Here is a 15,791-nt window from a genome sequence, read left to right on the forward strand (position 1 = left end):
AGCCTTTTTAAACCAGAGATGCTCCTTTCACTCCGACCTAGCCGACAGTTTGACTGATTTAACTATCTACAAAACGATATTCAACTCGAACAAGAAATGATTAAATTATGTAACTGAAACAAGAAAATGCTGAAATTATGTTAAATTGAAACAAGGAAGTACAATGAGTGTTTTATTTACAGTGCAAGAAATGAACGAGTAATTTCGTAGTGGTTTCTCTCTTGATTTCGCAGCAGAATGTGTGACGGTATTAAACTGAACTGTGTCAGTGAAGGAGTAGATCTCAAAATAGCTGTCAATCAAACGGGGTTCAGCCTTTCGACTGATCCTCCAATCAGCACGTGGGATTCTGGCGTCCAGCCCGTCCGAGCACGGACCGGCCGTGGGCGGACCACAGCTCCATTTACCCCCAGAGACGTCCGGCGTCCGGGGGCAGGACAACATCGTGGCATTTATCCAATTACCGTCCAGTTTTCAGGCAATGAAGAAAACTGTTCCACTCAGTCCCATTGAGGCCAAGAGACGCCCGGCGTCTACGGACAAATGCACTGAGCAGAGATCAAATGAGAAAACAGCGCGATAGGAATGTATGAGAAGTGAACAACATCGCGTCCGTTGATTTGTGATAAAGCTGATTCTGAACGAACTCGTCTGGTAGATGAACGTGTTCTAACACATTTGTGGTCAATGAAATGTCAACACAACCGAACATATTTAACCATTTAATTTTCGTAATTTTAGGGGAAGCCGGGCTTCCCTTGCAGTCTATGAGAAATCGCCACTGAATTAGAGAGAAATCCAATATAGCAGCCAAAGATTTTTGCACCCAGTATTAGTGGTATTACACTTTATTATACTTCTGCTGTGGTTTCATCTTCGAGCTGTGGTTGTTGACAATAATACACCCTATATAACTCACATTAGTCTTATATTTATCACATGGTACTACGATCTATCTGTCTGTCTGTCTGTCTGTCTGTCTCTCTCTCTCTCTCTCTCTCTCTCTCTCATATTTAACTCACCACAGCCAAGGTACGCACAGGCACGCACAGGCTCCAGGTACCAATGATGAATGGGACTCATATGCTTATTTAAAAAAAAAAAAAAAAAAACACCAAAAAACCCCGGTGTACTCAGAGATCTGAGGCTACTGCAAAAACATCACGGGAAATCACGGGGCTTGCCCAGGTCAAACGACGCCCATGGTATGGGCTATATTTAAATCAATAATCGCCACTTAAATTAGCATCTGCTTGACAGCAATGGCATAAATAATATATATTTTTATGTAATTGTAAATAAATTTAGGCAGTAAGGAGATAATGTATGTTCTGACTCACACAGGGCATAATATATGCATTGATAAATTATGTTGAAGTTAGCAGTCTTATGGTGCATGTTTTGTTATTTTAAAACTGTAACTGTAATCCATTTTTTGTTGGACTTAAATGGGCTTGTGAGGTGTGTTTGCTGGATACTTACTAATACATAAACTATTTACAAGAAAATGTTATGTAAACTTTGTGTTACAAAAAAACAAAACAAAACACAATAAATGTACACAATAAATGCACCATGGATACAAGAGTTTTTTCATTTCATTCAGAGGTTTATTCATTGCTTTGACCAAGTAACAACTGTCTTATAAAAGAAATTGTACATGAGAGCAAATTGGACAATACAAGGAGATCGGTATTTGGTCATTGGATTTTAAATCCAGTCTCTATCAAAAGAAACAAAAAAAATCTGAATTTATATAACTTAACAATAAAAAAACAGATTATGGTCACCACTTTCTTTGTTTTTACAAAGTCCATAATAATTTATAGGCTTTAGTACATACCTTTGCTTCCCATTTTTCGGCATGAGTGAAAGCAGGGTTTGTGCTGGGGAAAGGCATGAAAAATACCATAGTCCTGGCTGTAGAAATGCCTTTGTTCTTACCTGCAGTTACTACAATGACGAAAACACTAACAATGGCTGCTCTGATGTCTCTGAAGCCTCCTTCCCCTGTTCGGTCTCTTCCCAGTGAGCAGGTATCGTGTGAGGTGTGAGGGTCGCGAGTGGTCCAGAGGGTCAGAGGTGTGATTAGAAACTCAAGGAGTAAGCCCAGCACTACCCTGCAGCTACCCCGCCTGGATCAGGTGTATAAAAAACACATGTGGGAGCCCACAACCCCCACTGCATATGCAAACAGTGCCTGGGGATTGGGTAGTGCGATTCATTTCATTAGACTTCCATAAGCACGCTAACAGGAATAATATTGGGTGGTTCTTCATTTCTTTCAATTCTCTTCATGTAAAAAACACAATGTCCCCTTTTCCGGTTTTCAGTGGAGGCTATGTGTTTTTTGATTAAAACCAAAGAACTGTAAGTGCAGCTTTTTTTAACAGTTCACACATTCAAGACACAAAAAAGGTCATAAAGTCATTTTGTGCAACTTTACCTCTCTAAAGTCCTTGACCATAAGTACAGTCTGGGTTTTCGGGAAAAAAATGAGTAAGTGTACATTTTGACACACATAAACAGTACCTTCAAGATATATAGGCTACTGTATATAAAATTTAAAAAGTCAGCACAAAGAGCCAACTTCAGTTTCTCCCATAAGTCCAACTTGATTTCCCCTGGTTGTGAACTTGGCATTGGCTGCCGCAAACGTTTATAACATATGCACAGTACATGAGTACTTTTCTATAAAAGAGATTCTTTCCATTGGATGACAAAAGAAGCTCTTTATGCAGCACGGTTAAGTAAAACCAAGTACAAAATTTTGATCAAAAACAAAATGACCACATATATACATACTGACAATAAACACTTTCTTGGCCAACAAAGAGATAATACTGAAATTTTAAAGACAAAAAAACAAAAAAACAAAACAACCACGGGTAAGAAAGTCAAACTTTTATGTCTATCCTCTGGGTTTCTGTAAACAGCAATTTGAACGTAATGCTAAACAGCTGAGAGGGCTGCGGATCAAAAGGTTGAGGAGGGGTTCTTTTTTTTCATTCAACTATCTTGTTCTGAATACAAATGTGAAAAGGCAACACTGTCCATAAAAAAAATCCCTTTTTTAGGTCATGGCATTCTTCCTTTAGCACTGATACAGTACTGAACCTAGTCTACAAATATCTGTCACTGAGAGAACGTGACTTCATCCGGGTCCAGCTGAGTTTTGTGCAGCCGATAAAAAAGGAGTCCTTCGCTGGTTAATGAAATCCAAGGCTGAAATGAATACAAGGTGAAGAACAGTGGCTGCTCATCAATTTCCTGCTCATATTAGAGCAAGTGCTCAGCTTATCTACATCTCCTACATGTCCTACTCCTTTAAGATCTGCCAGCTACAAAAAGTCTGAGACAAAACTGTTTGGTTTACAGTCAAAATGAAGACTCCAGTCAAAACAAGCACAATGTCCTCAAGAAATTACTGCTGTTTATGTGTGCTAATACATAAACAGCACCTCTATTGGTGAGCTCATTCGCTGCTTAAGGCACATATTGATAGGGAGTTTTCCTTCACTAAACACTTCCTTACTGTGACTCTAAATTTAGTAAAATAAACCGTCACCAATCCCACAGAGGCATGTTAATACTGTACTTATATCGGCCACAGCCAGTGAGTTATGTGTTTTAAGAACAAAGGCACTTTGGCAAAATTTGACAAACACATTATGTAGCATACAAAAGAAGAAAAAAATCACTTATTAAAAATAAGTTAACATTACAAAATTGTCTTGTTTTAGGAAAAACTGCAGTGAAACTATCATCAGCTCTTGTCTTTTGAGCATCAGCTGAGCAAAGAAAAAGACGGTCAAGGCCTCTTTTGCACTTTATAAACTTCAAAAACAAAAAAGATTTCTCTTTTCTGTTCAACGCCTCAAAAACCCCCAACAGTTCTCTTTTTGTTCACCTCACAGGGGTAGTTTATTTGGACTCTTGGGAGTTTGCTGTAGGAATGTTTGCCAGTTTGCATAGGAAGACAGGGGGTGATGTGGAGCCACCAGTGGGGGTTAGTATTTCTGCACCAGTGGCACTTTAACAGTCTTGACCTCCGCTATATGGGAGGACTTCTGGATGATGCAGCTGGTGGTCCCCGAGGCACTGTCCTTCCCCTGAGCCAAGTTGGTCAAGGCCATGGCAGCATTAATCTCCTTCCAGTATGTCTCGTCTTTGCCCTTCACCTTCTCTTTCTGTCCAACGCTGATGCCACTGCTGCCACTAATGATCAGTGGAACAAGCAAATGTGCACATGAATGAAAACAGCCAGAGCAGAGGATTAGAGGTCAGGTTTGGCCTGTAATGCATGAGAGGAGATTTGATTTGATTGACACTGCAAAGTTAGACAAAGTCCACTTACATGTCGCATTTACTTGATCCATGGTCTGTGGTTTCTGAAAATAGAAGAAGGAAAAACAATGTTAATTTTCCAGTGTTCCCCTTGGGCTCAAAGAGGATTTGTTAAAACTTAATGGAATATAGAGAATATACAGATTGTACATGAGACATAGCGATTGATTGATAATGGTTAGTTTCTTTGGTTTATTTGAAGTCATTTTGCATTGGCTGTCACCAAGACCAAATGACCGTATTCAGGAAGCGTGACAGGTTGGAAAGCCAAGCTAATGCTACTGGTAACTTACTAAAAAATAAAAACTACACTACTAACTCAAACTCAGATGATAAAAGTCACCAAATACTTTCATCTACTAAATAATGTGAACAGGCACAGATGTATTTGATAGCAGTAATGTTGTCTTCACAAACCATTTAGAAAATACCAAGAAGCTTTATGTCTAATAGACCATAAAATGCAAAACAAAAGTATAGTTAACATTAGCTAATGGAGCAAACCTGACCAGCCAAGAATTGTTAGACTGCTTTCTGGCCATGCATTAATGTCCAAATACCTCAGTCAGAAGTGAACATATCTGCACAAAAGGGCGGAGCTTGGAAAATAAAGAGTGATGAGAAACTACCATCAACTTATTGTCAATGCAATAACTACAAAAAAAGTCTTGTTAGTGTCAATTCTTAACAACTGGTGGACAGATATGTCATGAAAAAATACATTTTATTCAAAGAACGGAATCTCTGACACAGCAAGCAACAAGCTTTTATTCACAAGCCTGCAACACAGTTATCAAAGTACTAAAAATGCCACTAATGAACTATTAGAGCATCCAAATAAAATGAATGAGGCCATAGTGATACCTGGAAAAATATAATGACTTTTTATTTCTAGAAGGAAGTGGCTTTAATGAAAATAATTAGAGGATTTTTGGAGTCAGCATGTATGGTTTTTAGTGGTATTACATTTAAGATTGTTCCAAAAAGTGGCTTCACTTTCAAGTTGGGGTTGTTCCTCCTTAATACTGGCTCCTGAGTGTGTGTTTGTGTGTGTGTTATGTTAGGTCTGTATTTGTACACCCTGTCCTATGCAAACATGTGTTGCTCTGTTTTGTCTCTTTTCTCAGATGCTGGACAAAAAGGACGGTTTGCAAGATGCCGTCAAGAAACAAGGTGACTAATAGAATTGAGTTGAAAGATGTTCTTATGAGTCATACACTCCATTCTCTAATATTTTGTTCGAAAACAAATGGGCCCCGGCCAATGTAATTGAGTTGTCTGAGGAAATCAGATTGAAAATGACTGAGCGTAAAAGATTTGAGTGGGAATGAAAGAGCAGAAAAGTGAGTCAGTGAGAGAAAGACGGATGCCTGCTCTCCCTCTCTCTCTCTTTTTTTAAATGGGAGCAATCTCTATCTCATATGTAAAACATTAGCAGGGAATAGCAAAGTCATTAAACAATGAAACCAAACTTCTCTTCAGGGCAGTCATTGTTTTTACTTCACCTCACTTGGAGAAAAAGACCATGTGCGGTGCACATCATTAAGTGCGTGGGTGTGTATGTGTGCGCTAAACCTGTCTTCTTTCTAGTGTCCAGGTTTCTTTAGGTGAGTTTTGCCCAGCAGTGAATATGATGACACAGGCTTGGTGTTTCATGAGGCATTAAAAGAGAGTGGAGCATCTGGATTTCTTAGCCATGCAGCCTCAGGCACTCTCTTTAAGTTAACTAAACACACAGCTAAGACCCTGTGAGCTTTTAAGAAGTTCAATCTTGACTAGGTATCGAAGACTTAAGATGTTCAAAAGACAGCAAATTCTCTTAAAATTTCATTTTACCCACGAGACCCACAAGACGTTACCTATGTCCCACCACAAAGACACCATATGGGACATGCGGTCACCAAATTTCCAAAATAAAGCCAATGTCTAAACCTGAAGGTCTATTTTTAAACAAGCTCTACCATGCACCACTATCACCACAACAGAACAGTCTACAGGCGTTCCTGAGCTTTCCCTTGTGCTAATGAAAATCTGCTTGCTTCATCTTTGCCCCAATTTATTCTCATGGCTGTTACAAGGGATGGGAGAAGGGTTGTGCGAGGACACTGCATTTCGTACTTCGCAGACAGAAACAGAGGAAGAAAGCTAAAACTCAAATCTCCTCCTTCAGAATCGGAGAAAGAACACAAGACTTCACCATTCTGCTTTGTCACCTCTAACCTCACCAAAGTACTCCACTGTCTTTCCAAAGGTCTGGATTTAGTGTTCAACCTGCAATGAACACCTAATTATTCCAGACTCACTCTGTTCCTCCCTTGTTTTCCAAAAATTTTCCCATGTAGCGTGACCTGTGCTGACTGTACCGGGTTTGCAAGGCCCCGGGCTAATGTGGGTCTGATTATGAAATTTCCTGTAGTTTTCCTGTTCTCTCTGTAATAGGTATATTCCACAGAGAGAGACAGACTTCACTCCACAATTTTCTCCTGTTGATCGTTCTTAGACAGAAGAAGATAGGAACGTGTGCACACGTGTGAGAGGGAGATGAGGAGATGTTAACCCAGAAGTACAAACCACAGAATGAGATTTTTGGTTTTAGTGCATCAAAGCATTTCAACAAAATCCTTGCATTCTGGTCTGGCCACAGCTCCCTGCTGTCCTATCTTTTCCTTTGGCCTTTATCTTGCTTTATCAGTGAGCACTTTTTCTTTATTGATGTTTCTCAGGTCCTTCATCATCTTTACTCCGCTCCTTCACCTCTAGCTGAAGTGATTTGATGTAATATCTGCTGATCCTGGTACTTGAGACTGACCATTCTCATACAGACCAGCCAAAACAAATGCAGTGTTTCCCGTCTATGTTATAATAAAGGTTAACTCTGTGCAATATCCTGATATTGCACAGATATAACCCTTTCACAAGATGTTTTTGAGAATACTTAAATATGATCTTGATTTTATGTTTTCTTTTTGCATTAGTATTTCACTCTGCTCACTTTAAAGGTGTCGTATGTAAGATTGTGGCCAAAACTGGTGCTGCAATCACATTCAAAATACTATAGAGCGTGGTATCCTCTCCTCCTCCCCCCAGGCTAGGGGTTGCCAGATCCAGCATGAGTGTCTACTACAAGGATCTACCATGGCACACAACGAGTACTCCACCGGTACTTAGACCAGGCTCAGTCTCTTCACCCAGGCCACGATCTCTTCTCCCGGGACTGGCCGCAGTGTTTTCCTCGTTGGGGCTGGACGGCGGCTGAGCTGGGCCCAGGTGAAGAGACCGCGGCTCAGCCCGGGTGAAAACATCACAGCCCGGCCTGGGAGAAAAGATCGCAGCTCAGCCTGGGAGAAGACATTGTGGACTGGGCCTGCAGTCTCACCCCCACTGAAAGCCGGGGGAGACCATGGGAGAGCCGGTGTCCATCTTCAAATTCGTCTCCGTTTTCAGCCACCTCCATGTTTCAAAAGCATTTCAAAATGTTCCGGCTGCAGCTCAGTGGGAGCTGGCAACCTGGATGCTGAAACACTACTGACTTCATGATTGGGAGATAGGTGATGGGCGGAGCATCAGACCAAAACACAAAATGACAAAATACACATTATTTAGGGCTGACACTTAGCTTTTCAAATGCAAATATTCGGGCCGGACTACTACAGGTGAGTCCGAAAAAACACTCTTTTCATTTAAAGAAATTGTACCACTGAAATGGAAATGCTTATTTTTCTTTTGATTATACAGTCATATCGATGTGGTTATTGAGCATGTCTGGGCGATTGAATCATTGATTTTATGGCATAGCATAACAGAGGGAATGTCCATTGTTTATTGTGCACCGAAATATCTGCCAACACAGTTTATGCCACCGTGAATGAAATTGAAATTGTCAACCATTACAGCATGTTTACTCGCCATCAAAATGTTTTGTCTCAACGAAGTCGTCCGGCACGACCTTCAACCTGGCTACCATTCAGATTGATGCAAATCTGTGCTCGTTGTCGCATCTCTAACACAGCTCTTCTCGCCATTCGTGTTCGTCGTAGGGCTTGGATTTCAGCCGTGATGCGATTTCGGAGTTCCTGAAGAGTTTGTGGAACAGTCTGATACACACGATTTTTAAGATACCCCCACAACAAAAAATCAAGGGGGGTCAAGTCAACTGCCGGATGGTTTCTTGGACGCTACCAGTTTCGGCAGAATTTTGTCACCATGAAAGCTCTCTGCACATCCGTAAACTGTGGTCTTGCCATGATGAAAACTCCCTGGGCACTGTCATGTAGGCCTATGTCCTGAGTGTGAAAGCAAAGCCCCCGACTCCTGTAATTGTTGTCAATTTCAAGTTTGTTCACTGTGGCATACATTGTGTTGGCAGGTATTTCAGTGCCCAATAAACAATGGACCTTCTCTCTCTTATGCAATGCAATAAATCTATGACTACATCACCAGACATGCTCAATAACCACATCAATATGACTGTATGGTCAAAAGAAAAATCAGTGTTTCCGTTTTAGCAGTACATTTCTTTAAATGGAAAGAGTGTTTTTTCTGACTCACCCTGTACTGTCAGTGATATCAGTATTGAAATGAACATGATTCCTTAATGTCTGGTGACAGGGCAATTTTATGACGACTTGGAACATACAGTAATCTACAAAACGCACCTTTAAGTATCATAGAATACTTTGAAGGCGTCGTTTATCTCCACCCATTCTCCATTTAGTCTCCTTAACTGTTGCCAGTGTTCGAAAGTAGATAGGTCTTGATGAAAAATAAGATGAATTCACAGAGCTGTATTAAGTTAAATTACACTGTTTTCGTGTATTTTTGTGCTGTTGTTTATGCTCCCCCAAGATATATTAGTTCAGTGTTTACTGCTAGCGGTGCTCGAGATATAGATTGGTTGGTGACAGATGCAAGAGGGTCAATAGCAGCAGCAATCAAAGACAAACAACAAGCAGGAGAAAGTGTCTTTAAGTGTGTTGTGAAGTCATTGTGGGCTTTGAAACACACTTTCCATTCAAAGTGTTTCCAGTCTGTGTGTAGCAGCCACTGTCCAGATGGGCCACCACTTAGAGCACATAGAACAGTGTTTTCTGGGGGCTCCAGCAGGTGAAGGTGCTCATATATAGTGGCAGCTGGTGAAATAAATTTTTGGTGGGGCTAAGTATCCAAGTCAGTTTTCAACTGCACTATAACCACATATCACCACTCGGATAGACCAGAGCATCATTATTTTAAAATATAAATTTAAATTAAAATAAAAATACACAGTATGTGTTTTTCAGTCATGTAGTTGATATGTAAATTCAAACATCTCTCCTTCAAACATGCACAGTTTTCTATGACTATTGTTAAAGTCAGACATGTCCCTGACAAGTGTCTTTCCCTCTGATAGTATGGCCAATGTATTTAGACCAGCGGTGAAAGTAGTACGGGTAGACAATGGCACATGACATTAAAAAAAAATTAAACATCAGTGAAGGGCTGAAACATATCAATGATACTGCTCATGTTGGGAATCAATCCCCCACCTCCTGCATCAAAGCCAGTTGTGTTAACCTCTGAGCTTTCCAGCCGGTCAGTCATAGCTCAGTAGTATTACTGACAAACCTATTCACTGATTCCATTTCTGAGGAAGGTCTTGATTATTTTTGGGATGTGACATTTACTCCCGTGGGAGGCTCTACTATCTCTTGTATTGGAGGGGGTCTACTGCGCATGTGCCATTTATAACAAGAGTGTATTATGGTAAATGGAGAGCCTTGGGCACAGATTTTTGCACCCCAAACAGGAAGCGTGTGACTTAAAATGACTGAAAATTAGGGCTGGGCAAGTTAACGCGTTATTACTGCGTTAACACTTTCATTAAATAACGCCGACAATTTTAAAAAATCTCCCGTTAATGCCGTTCTGCCTTTCAAGCAAGTCTTAGTTCATTTATACATATGGACTCTTGTTTGAAACTCATGCTTTATTTTGGCGCTCCACAAGCACCACAAGCTCCAAGCACCGAACTTTCCGAGTAATGCTGAATCAAACTTTGTTAAACTCCTGCAGAAGCAACGCCTGTGTGTATCAATCATTCTGTTGTTTGCTAAATAATTTCACATGCAAACGTGCTGTTAGAAACATGTTTATGACGTTATTTTGGATGTATTTATTACAATGTGTTATTACATGTTAAAGCTAATTGGTTTATGCTAGCAGTCAGAGATGGGTTGCTAATTTCTTCATGCAGGCTCCATGTTAAGTTTATGTAAATGCATTCGTTGTGTTTAGGTATAATATGCCAGCCTTTGAACTAACCTTTACTTATTTACGATGTGATTGTTGTATTAGCAGTCAATTTAAGTTTATAATAATTACATCTATGCATTGTCCGTGAATGTGCATATCATTAATAGACATAACTAATGTGAATTACTTTGTCTTTATTTTATAGTTTCACTCTGTCAATCTGCATGATGTCAAGTATGTACATTAAAGCTGCAAACTTCAAAGAGGACATATCTTGCATCGTCAATTCAAGAGTTAGCTCGCTGTCTAGCTCAGACTAAGTACAGACGTTTTAGCGAGGACAATACACTCCTATTCTTCTGGCCCTGCTTGTGTGCGTGTAGCGATTAGCTTGGCAGATAGACAACAGGTTTACCAAGAAAAGCCGGACGCCGAAAACTTCTCTCCAAATCTTTTACTTGAGACTCACTGTAAAACTGCAACATACATACAAACTATGTCTCAGCTCTGTTCACTGCCTTAGTACATTTACATGACATTATACATTTAAATGAATGGGAAAAAGATTGCTAGCTCGATGCTAACTTGAATGGGAAAATCCATAGACACGCTAACAATTAGCATTTACAGATTAACTTAAGATTTACGTCTTTTTATCGAGCAACAAAGATTCACATCAGAGATATTTTATATTATTCATTATTACAACATCTGAACATAAAATACTCACAGGCAAACGTTTTCAGGCCATACAACAGAGTGAAAGAAACGCGTCTGTTAGTTCCTTCTTATGTCCTAACTGACTATGGGAACACCGCAAGGATAAAACATACATTAGTGCAACTTATTCCGACCACTAGAGGGCCCCCTTTGCTTGCTTTAACACTGAACATCACATATTATTGGGCTTATTAGTATTAGTATTTATTAGTGGGCTTAAGACTCCTGTCAGTCACTCACAAGCGGAAATAAACTGGTGTGGGCATAAACATGGAGAAAAGTACATGGACATTTTCATTTTAAATGTCTTCAGGAGCTTGTTGAGAAGGACACAGTTGTTTGGAAGCACTGCAATGCGGAATTATTTTTTTTATCACCAGAGTACTTCAAGTCTGAACATCACTGAAAGGATATATATGCTGTTGATGCCAGCAACCCCCCCCCCCCCCCCCCCCAATAACTATGCGATTAATCGCGATTAATCACAGAAATGAACGCAATTAATTGCGATTAAAAATTTTGATCGCTGCCCAGCACTACTGAAAATATTTTCAAACTACACTTAAATGCAGATGAGACATGATACAGGGCTGTATCATGTACATAGCTTGTTTTTTTTTGTAAATATTAATGTTTGTTGTAAAATTATTATAGATGATTCCTATTGTCTTCTTCATGTGAGACAGGTGGGGCAGCACCCTAGTGCCATCTATTGACGAGCTGCCACTGCTCTATATGACTTTGATCCAAGCCACCAAAACACCCAGACCCTCCCCTGAGTAAGAACACCCCTACTGGACTCCAAGAACCCTGGACCCCAGGATGTGAAAACGCACCACTGCATAAAAAAAACTGATTTCAAGCTTCTGTGCCTAAAACATCTAAAACTCGATTTTTAAAACAAGATGCGCCAAAGACTCTACAAATCGGTCATAAATCTCAGAGGACCTTTTATTTGCTCCTTTTTTCCCATGTTTTTTTTTCTTTTTTTCTTTACTACTTTGCTACTGAGCCAACTTCCGTAGTCCACTTTTCTGTTGCCTTTGTGGCTTCACTGACAGTGGGGTTTCATGGACCGCCAAAGGGGAAAGCTAAGAAGTCTGATGGTTTCTGGCTCCATGCTGGAAGCCCAAAAATACGAGCTCACTTAACATCAATGACTGCAGAGAAAGAAAAAAGGACCAAAAAAATAAAAAAGAGATGAAGAAAATATGGACATAAACAAGCAGGGGCTGACAATTAGAGAGGGAGTAAGGTTACACCTGTTGCGACGGCAGTGGAGGAGAGTGGTTGACTATCATCATTACCATCTGGTGCTGTTGTTAGCAACATACAACAATAAACAAGGCGGACCCTGTTACACAAACCATGGCTGGGCTGAATTAAACAGACAATAAACAAGCATACACACTTATTATGTTTAGGTTTTCAAATTTAGCTAGTGGTCACTGTGATTCAGAATGAGAATCAATTTTTCAATTGCTAAAATTACCCACTCATAATACAAAGTGTATTAGGATATTACCATGATCATAAATACCATGATCTAAACAGATAAGGAAAAGGGTGCAAAGGAATGTTACACATTTGGTTACATGAGGGAGGAGGAGGAAAGGCTTGTCTGGTTGTGTTCACAGCTCAAAAAATACATTTACCAGAACCTCTAAAGCTCACTAACACATTAACATGTCTTGTTTGTTGGATCTGTACATGAAGACAAAAACAACAAGCTGTTGTTTTCAGGGACTACTATTTCTCTATTTTCTGCTGCCTGTAAAACCACAATGTGGCAACTAATTATACATGTTCATGTGTGAAATTAATACACAGGCTGTGTGGTTCAACCTTACTTGTACTTGAAATAGGGCTCGGAAATGTGATGACCTTGTTTCAAAAACGTTATTTGGTGTATATGATCTTCTTTTCAAGGCATTGTACAAATCACATACAATGCCTGTTGTAAAATAATGATTTACAATGAGAGCGCTTTCCAAACTCATGTAAGTCTTTTAAAGCTGGCAAAGAACCAGTGTAAATACAATTCTTTACAGAGAATTGTTGCATCATGGGTTGTTTGCAGTATTAAAGTTGTGTTTATAGTGATGTTTTAAGGTCTGACTGTGCTTTAAGTATTCATTGGTACACCAGGAGGTGGTGTAACATTCTTTTCTGCTGCTGACAAAATAAAATTATGACAACAAAAAAGGCCTTTAGATCACTTTCAGCTGGTAGTGGCTTGCCACAATCCTAAAACAACTTGCGGACAGATAGATCCAGATGGCTGCAGATGTCAGACAGACCATAAGCCTGCTTTTACATGGATTCCCCAAAGCAATGGTACAAAACACAATGTTTTGAGATCTCTTATGTTCGTATGAGAGGTGGAAAAATATTTTTGGTTCATTATGTGTAAGGTCAAAGTAAACCCAAATATTAATCACTTTAACCAGGTCTCTGATTAGGCTTAGGTTTTTATTTGAGCCACATGATAGTTAGGTTTTGTTTTTGTTGTTTTTTTTTAAATTGTTTTTTTTTGTGTTTTGTTTTTTAGCCCTGTATGAAACACAGAAACAAGAAAATAGTCCCCTTTCAAGTCTTACACTAGCTTTACTACTTCTAAACCTAAGCTGAAATATCATGAAAAGGATGGATGTTTAACTAAGAAAACAATTATTATTATTATTATTATTATTATTATTATTATTATTATTATTAATAATAATAATAATAATAATAATAATAATAATAATAATAATAATGTTTATTATATTAAAATATGGATATTTTGTATTTGATACAATATTGAGTATTAATCATGCAAATAGAGAAATGCATTCCTTCAAAACTGTAGTTAAAGACTGTATTCAAATTATGATCCTTTGGGCAGATGACCCACTCCTGAACACCAAATAAAAATCCTGTTACATTAAGGAACCTTATGTTTTTTTTAAAATAGTTAACCTTAGAAGAAGAGTTGTGTGTCACTGGGATAAAGGCAAAACAAAGTTGTTGTTTCAAGCTTGCTCTGACAGGAATATTTTGCCACGAACTGTCATTGGAACTACTCTGAACTCCAAACCATGACATGAAGAAATGATCAAATTCACTAGAGATACCTAAGAGGCGTTCCAGAGCGGTGTTCCAGGCTTAATAATTTGCTCAACGCTGACCTGTGCAACTGTAGTTGAGGTCAACATGCGGCCAAATCCAACGGCCCCTTTGATTTCAGTGGCAGACAGTCAAAGCCGAGGATGAGTAAAGAGTTACTGCCATGACAGGTGAGTCACAATGCAGTGCCGGACAGAAAAGTATCACCCTGAAGGCCTGTTACATGCACAAAGCCTGTGTCATGAGGCTCAGCTTGCTGGATGTACAGTCACATTCAAACAGCTGAATGTGTAGACACATAAGCACTTGGACCGGTTACTGTTAACCTGTTAATTTTGGCTATGACCAAAGAATGAACGACAAAAGGCTTCAGGCGATGTGTCGCAACGTCTTACTGATGCTATCTTTGACTTGAACAGCCCAAGCCAAAGTCCTGAGCATGAGGTGTGACAGAGTGAGTGCTCACACTTTTTGGTTTTGGTTTGTATCCAGATCTATGTTTTTATATTTGTCTTTAATGATCTGTGCTTTTTATAATGTCAAGAAAAGTCTGTAAATGAAGTTAGAGATGCCTTGGCACTCCCTCTGGCCTGTGCTCTGCCAAGGCTACTTTTATATTACCCCTCCCAAGCGTTTCCCCTGTTCTTTCTGTCTCTTCGGGTGGTGAAAATGTCTGGGCCCCAAAGAACCAAACTGTCAATTCCACTCAATTAGCCAAAGACATCATACACGGTGAGAATTTAATGCCTTCTCCGTTTGTCCTGACAACGCTTTGATTGCTTAAAAAAATACTGAAAAGTGAAAGAATAATTAGCTCTTATACTATTAAAAAGAACATACACACACTGACAAAGCCAGACAGATACTGAGCCACTGCCCAAAATGACTCTCCTATCCACTACATTTCTTTTTCTGTGTTCTTTTTTCCACGTCTGCCCAGCAGATGACACACTGGTGTGGCTTGCGGTTGAGGCAGATACCAAGATCCAGCAACGAGGATTATGCTTTGTGCCTTGCTAGATGGAGAAGAATAATAACAGTGTTTGAGATGTTTAAACATTGCCAGGTTGTCATTGTGTTTATGAGTGCCAGTAACACAGTGTAATCAGGGCCCCCATAAATCAGCCAAATGAGAGGAGCGTCTTGACGGAGAAGTAAATATCAAGACAAAAGTGTCTTCTCTGTGTGTATGGATGTGTGCGTGGACTACAGGGTGTCGCAGACAAACAAAAAAAAGGAACCAACATCATCATCATGAGTGGGGATCAGATTGCAGGATTTGAGATTGGCAGGACAAGTGATGACTCAAAATGATGATCACAAAAGACTGAAAAGGGAGACAGCGATAGTATCTGAGGATTAGGAGGCTCGTACTTATAAAGGCT

The 15,791-nt window shown here is 39.6% G+C and overlaps 1 protein-coding gene across 3 annotated transcripts in view; it reads right to left on the reverse strand.

Moving 5' to 3' along the window:
* Positions 1-2,277: 2,277 nt before the first annotated feature.
* Positions 2,278-15,791, reverse strand: part of mkxa (mohawk homeobox a) — a 52,545-nt gene continuing 39,031 nt past the window's right edge. For 2 of the 3 annotated variants that reach the window (XM_030123796.1, XM_030123797.1), the window contains 2 exons: positions 4,358-4,391; positions 2,278-4,218 (listed from right to left, as the gene is read on the reverse strand). In XM_030123796.1, the coding sequence (XP_029979656.1) occupies positions 4,011-4,218; positions 4,358-4,391 (242 nt within the window). In that variant the 3' untranslated portion in view covers positions 2,278-4,010. The remainder of the gene's footprint in view (positions 4,219-4,357; positions 4,392-15,791) is intronic. The other variant, XM_030123798.1, reaches the window with a different exon arrangement.

The sequence above is a fragment of the Sphaeramia orbicularis genome, chromosome 20, assembly GCF_902148855.1.
Source record: "Sphaeramia orbicularis chromosome 20, fSphaOr1.1, whole genome shotgun sequence".
Lineage (NCBI taxonomy): Eukaryota > Metazoa > Chordata > Actinopteri > Kurtiformes > Apogonidae > Sphaeramia > Sphaeramia orbicularis.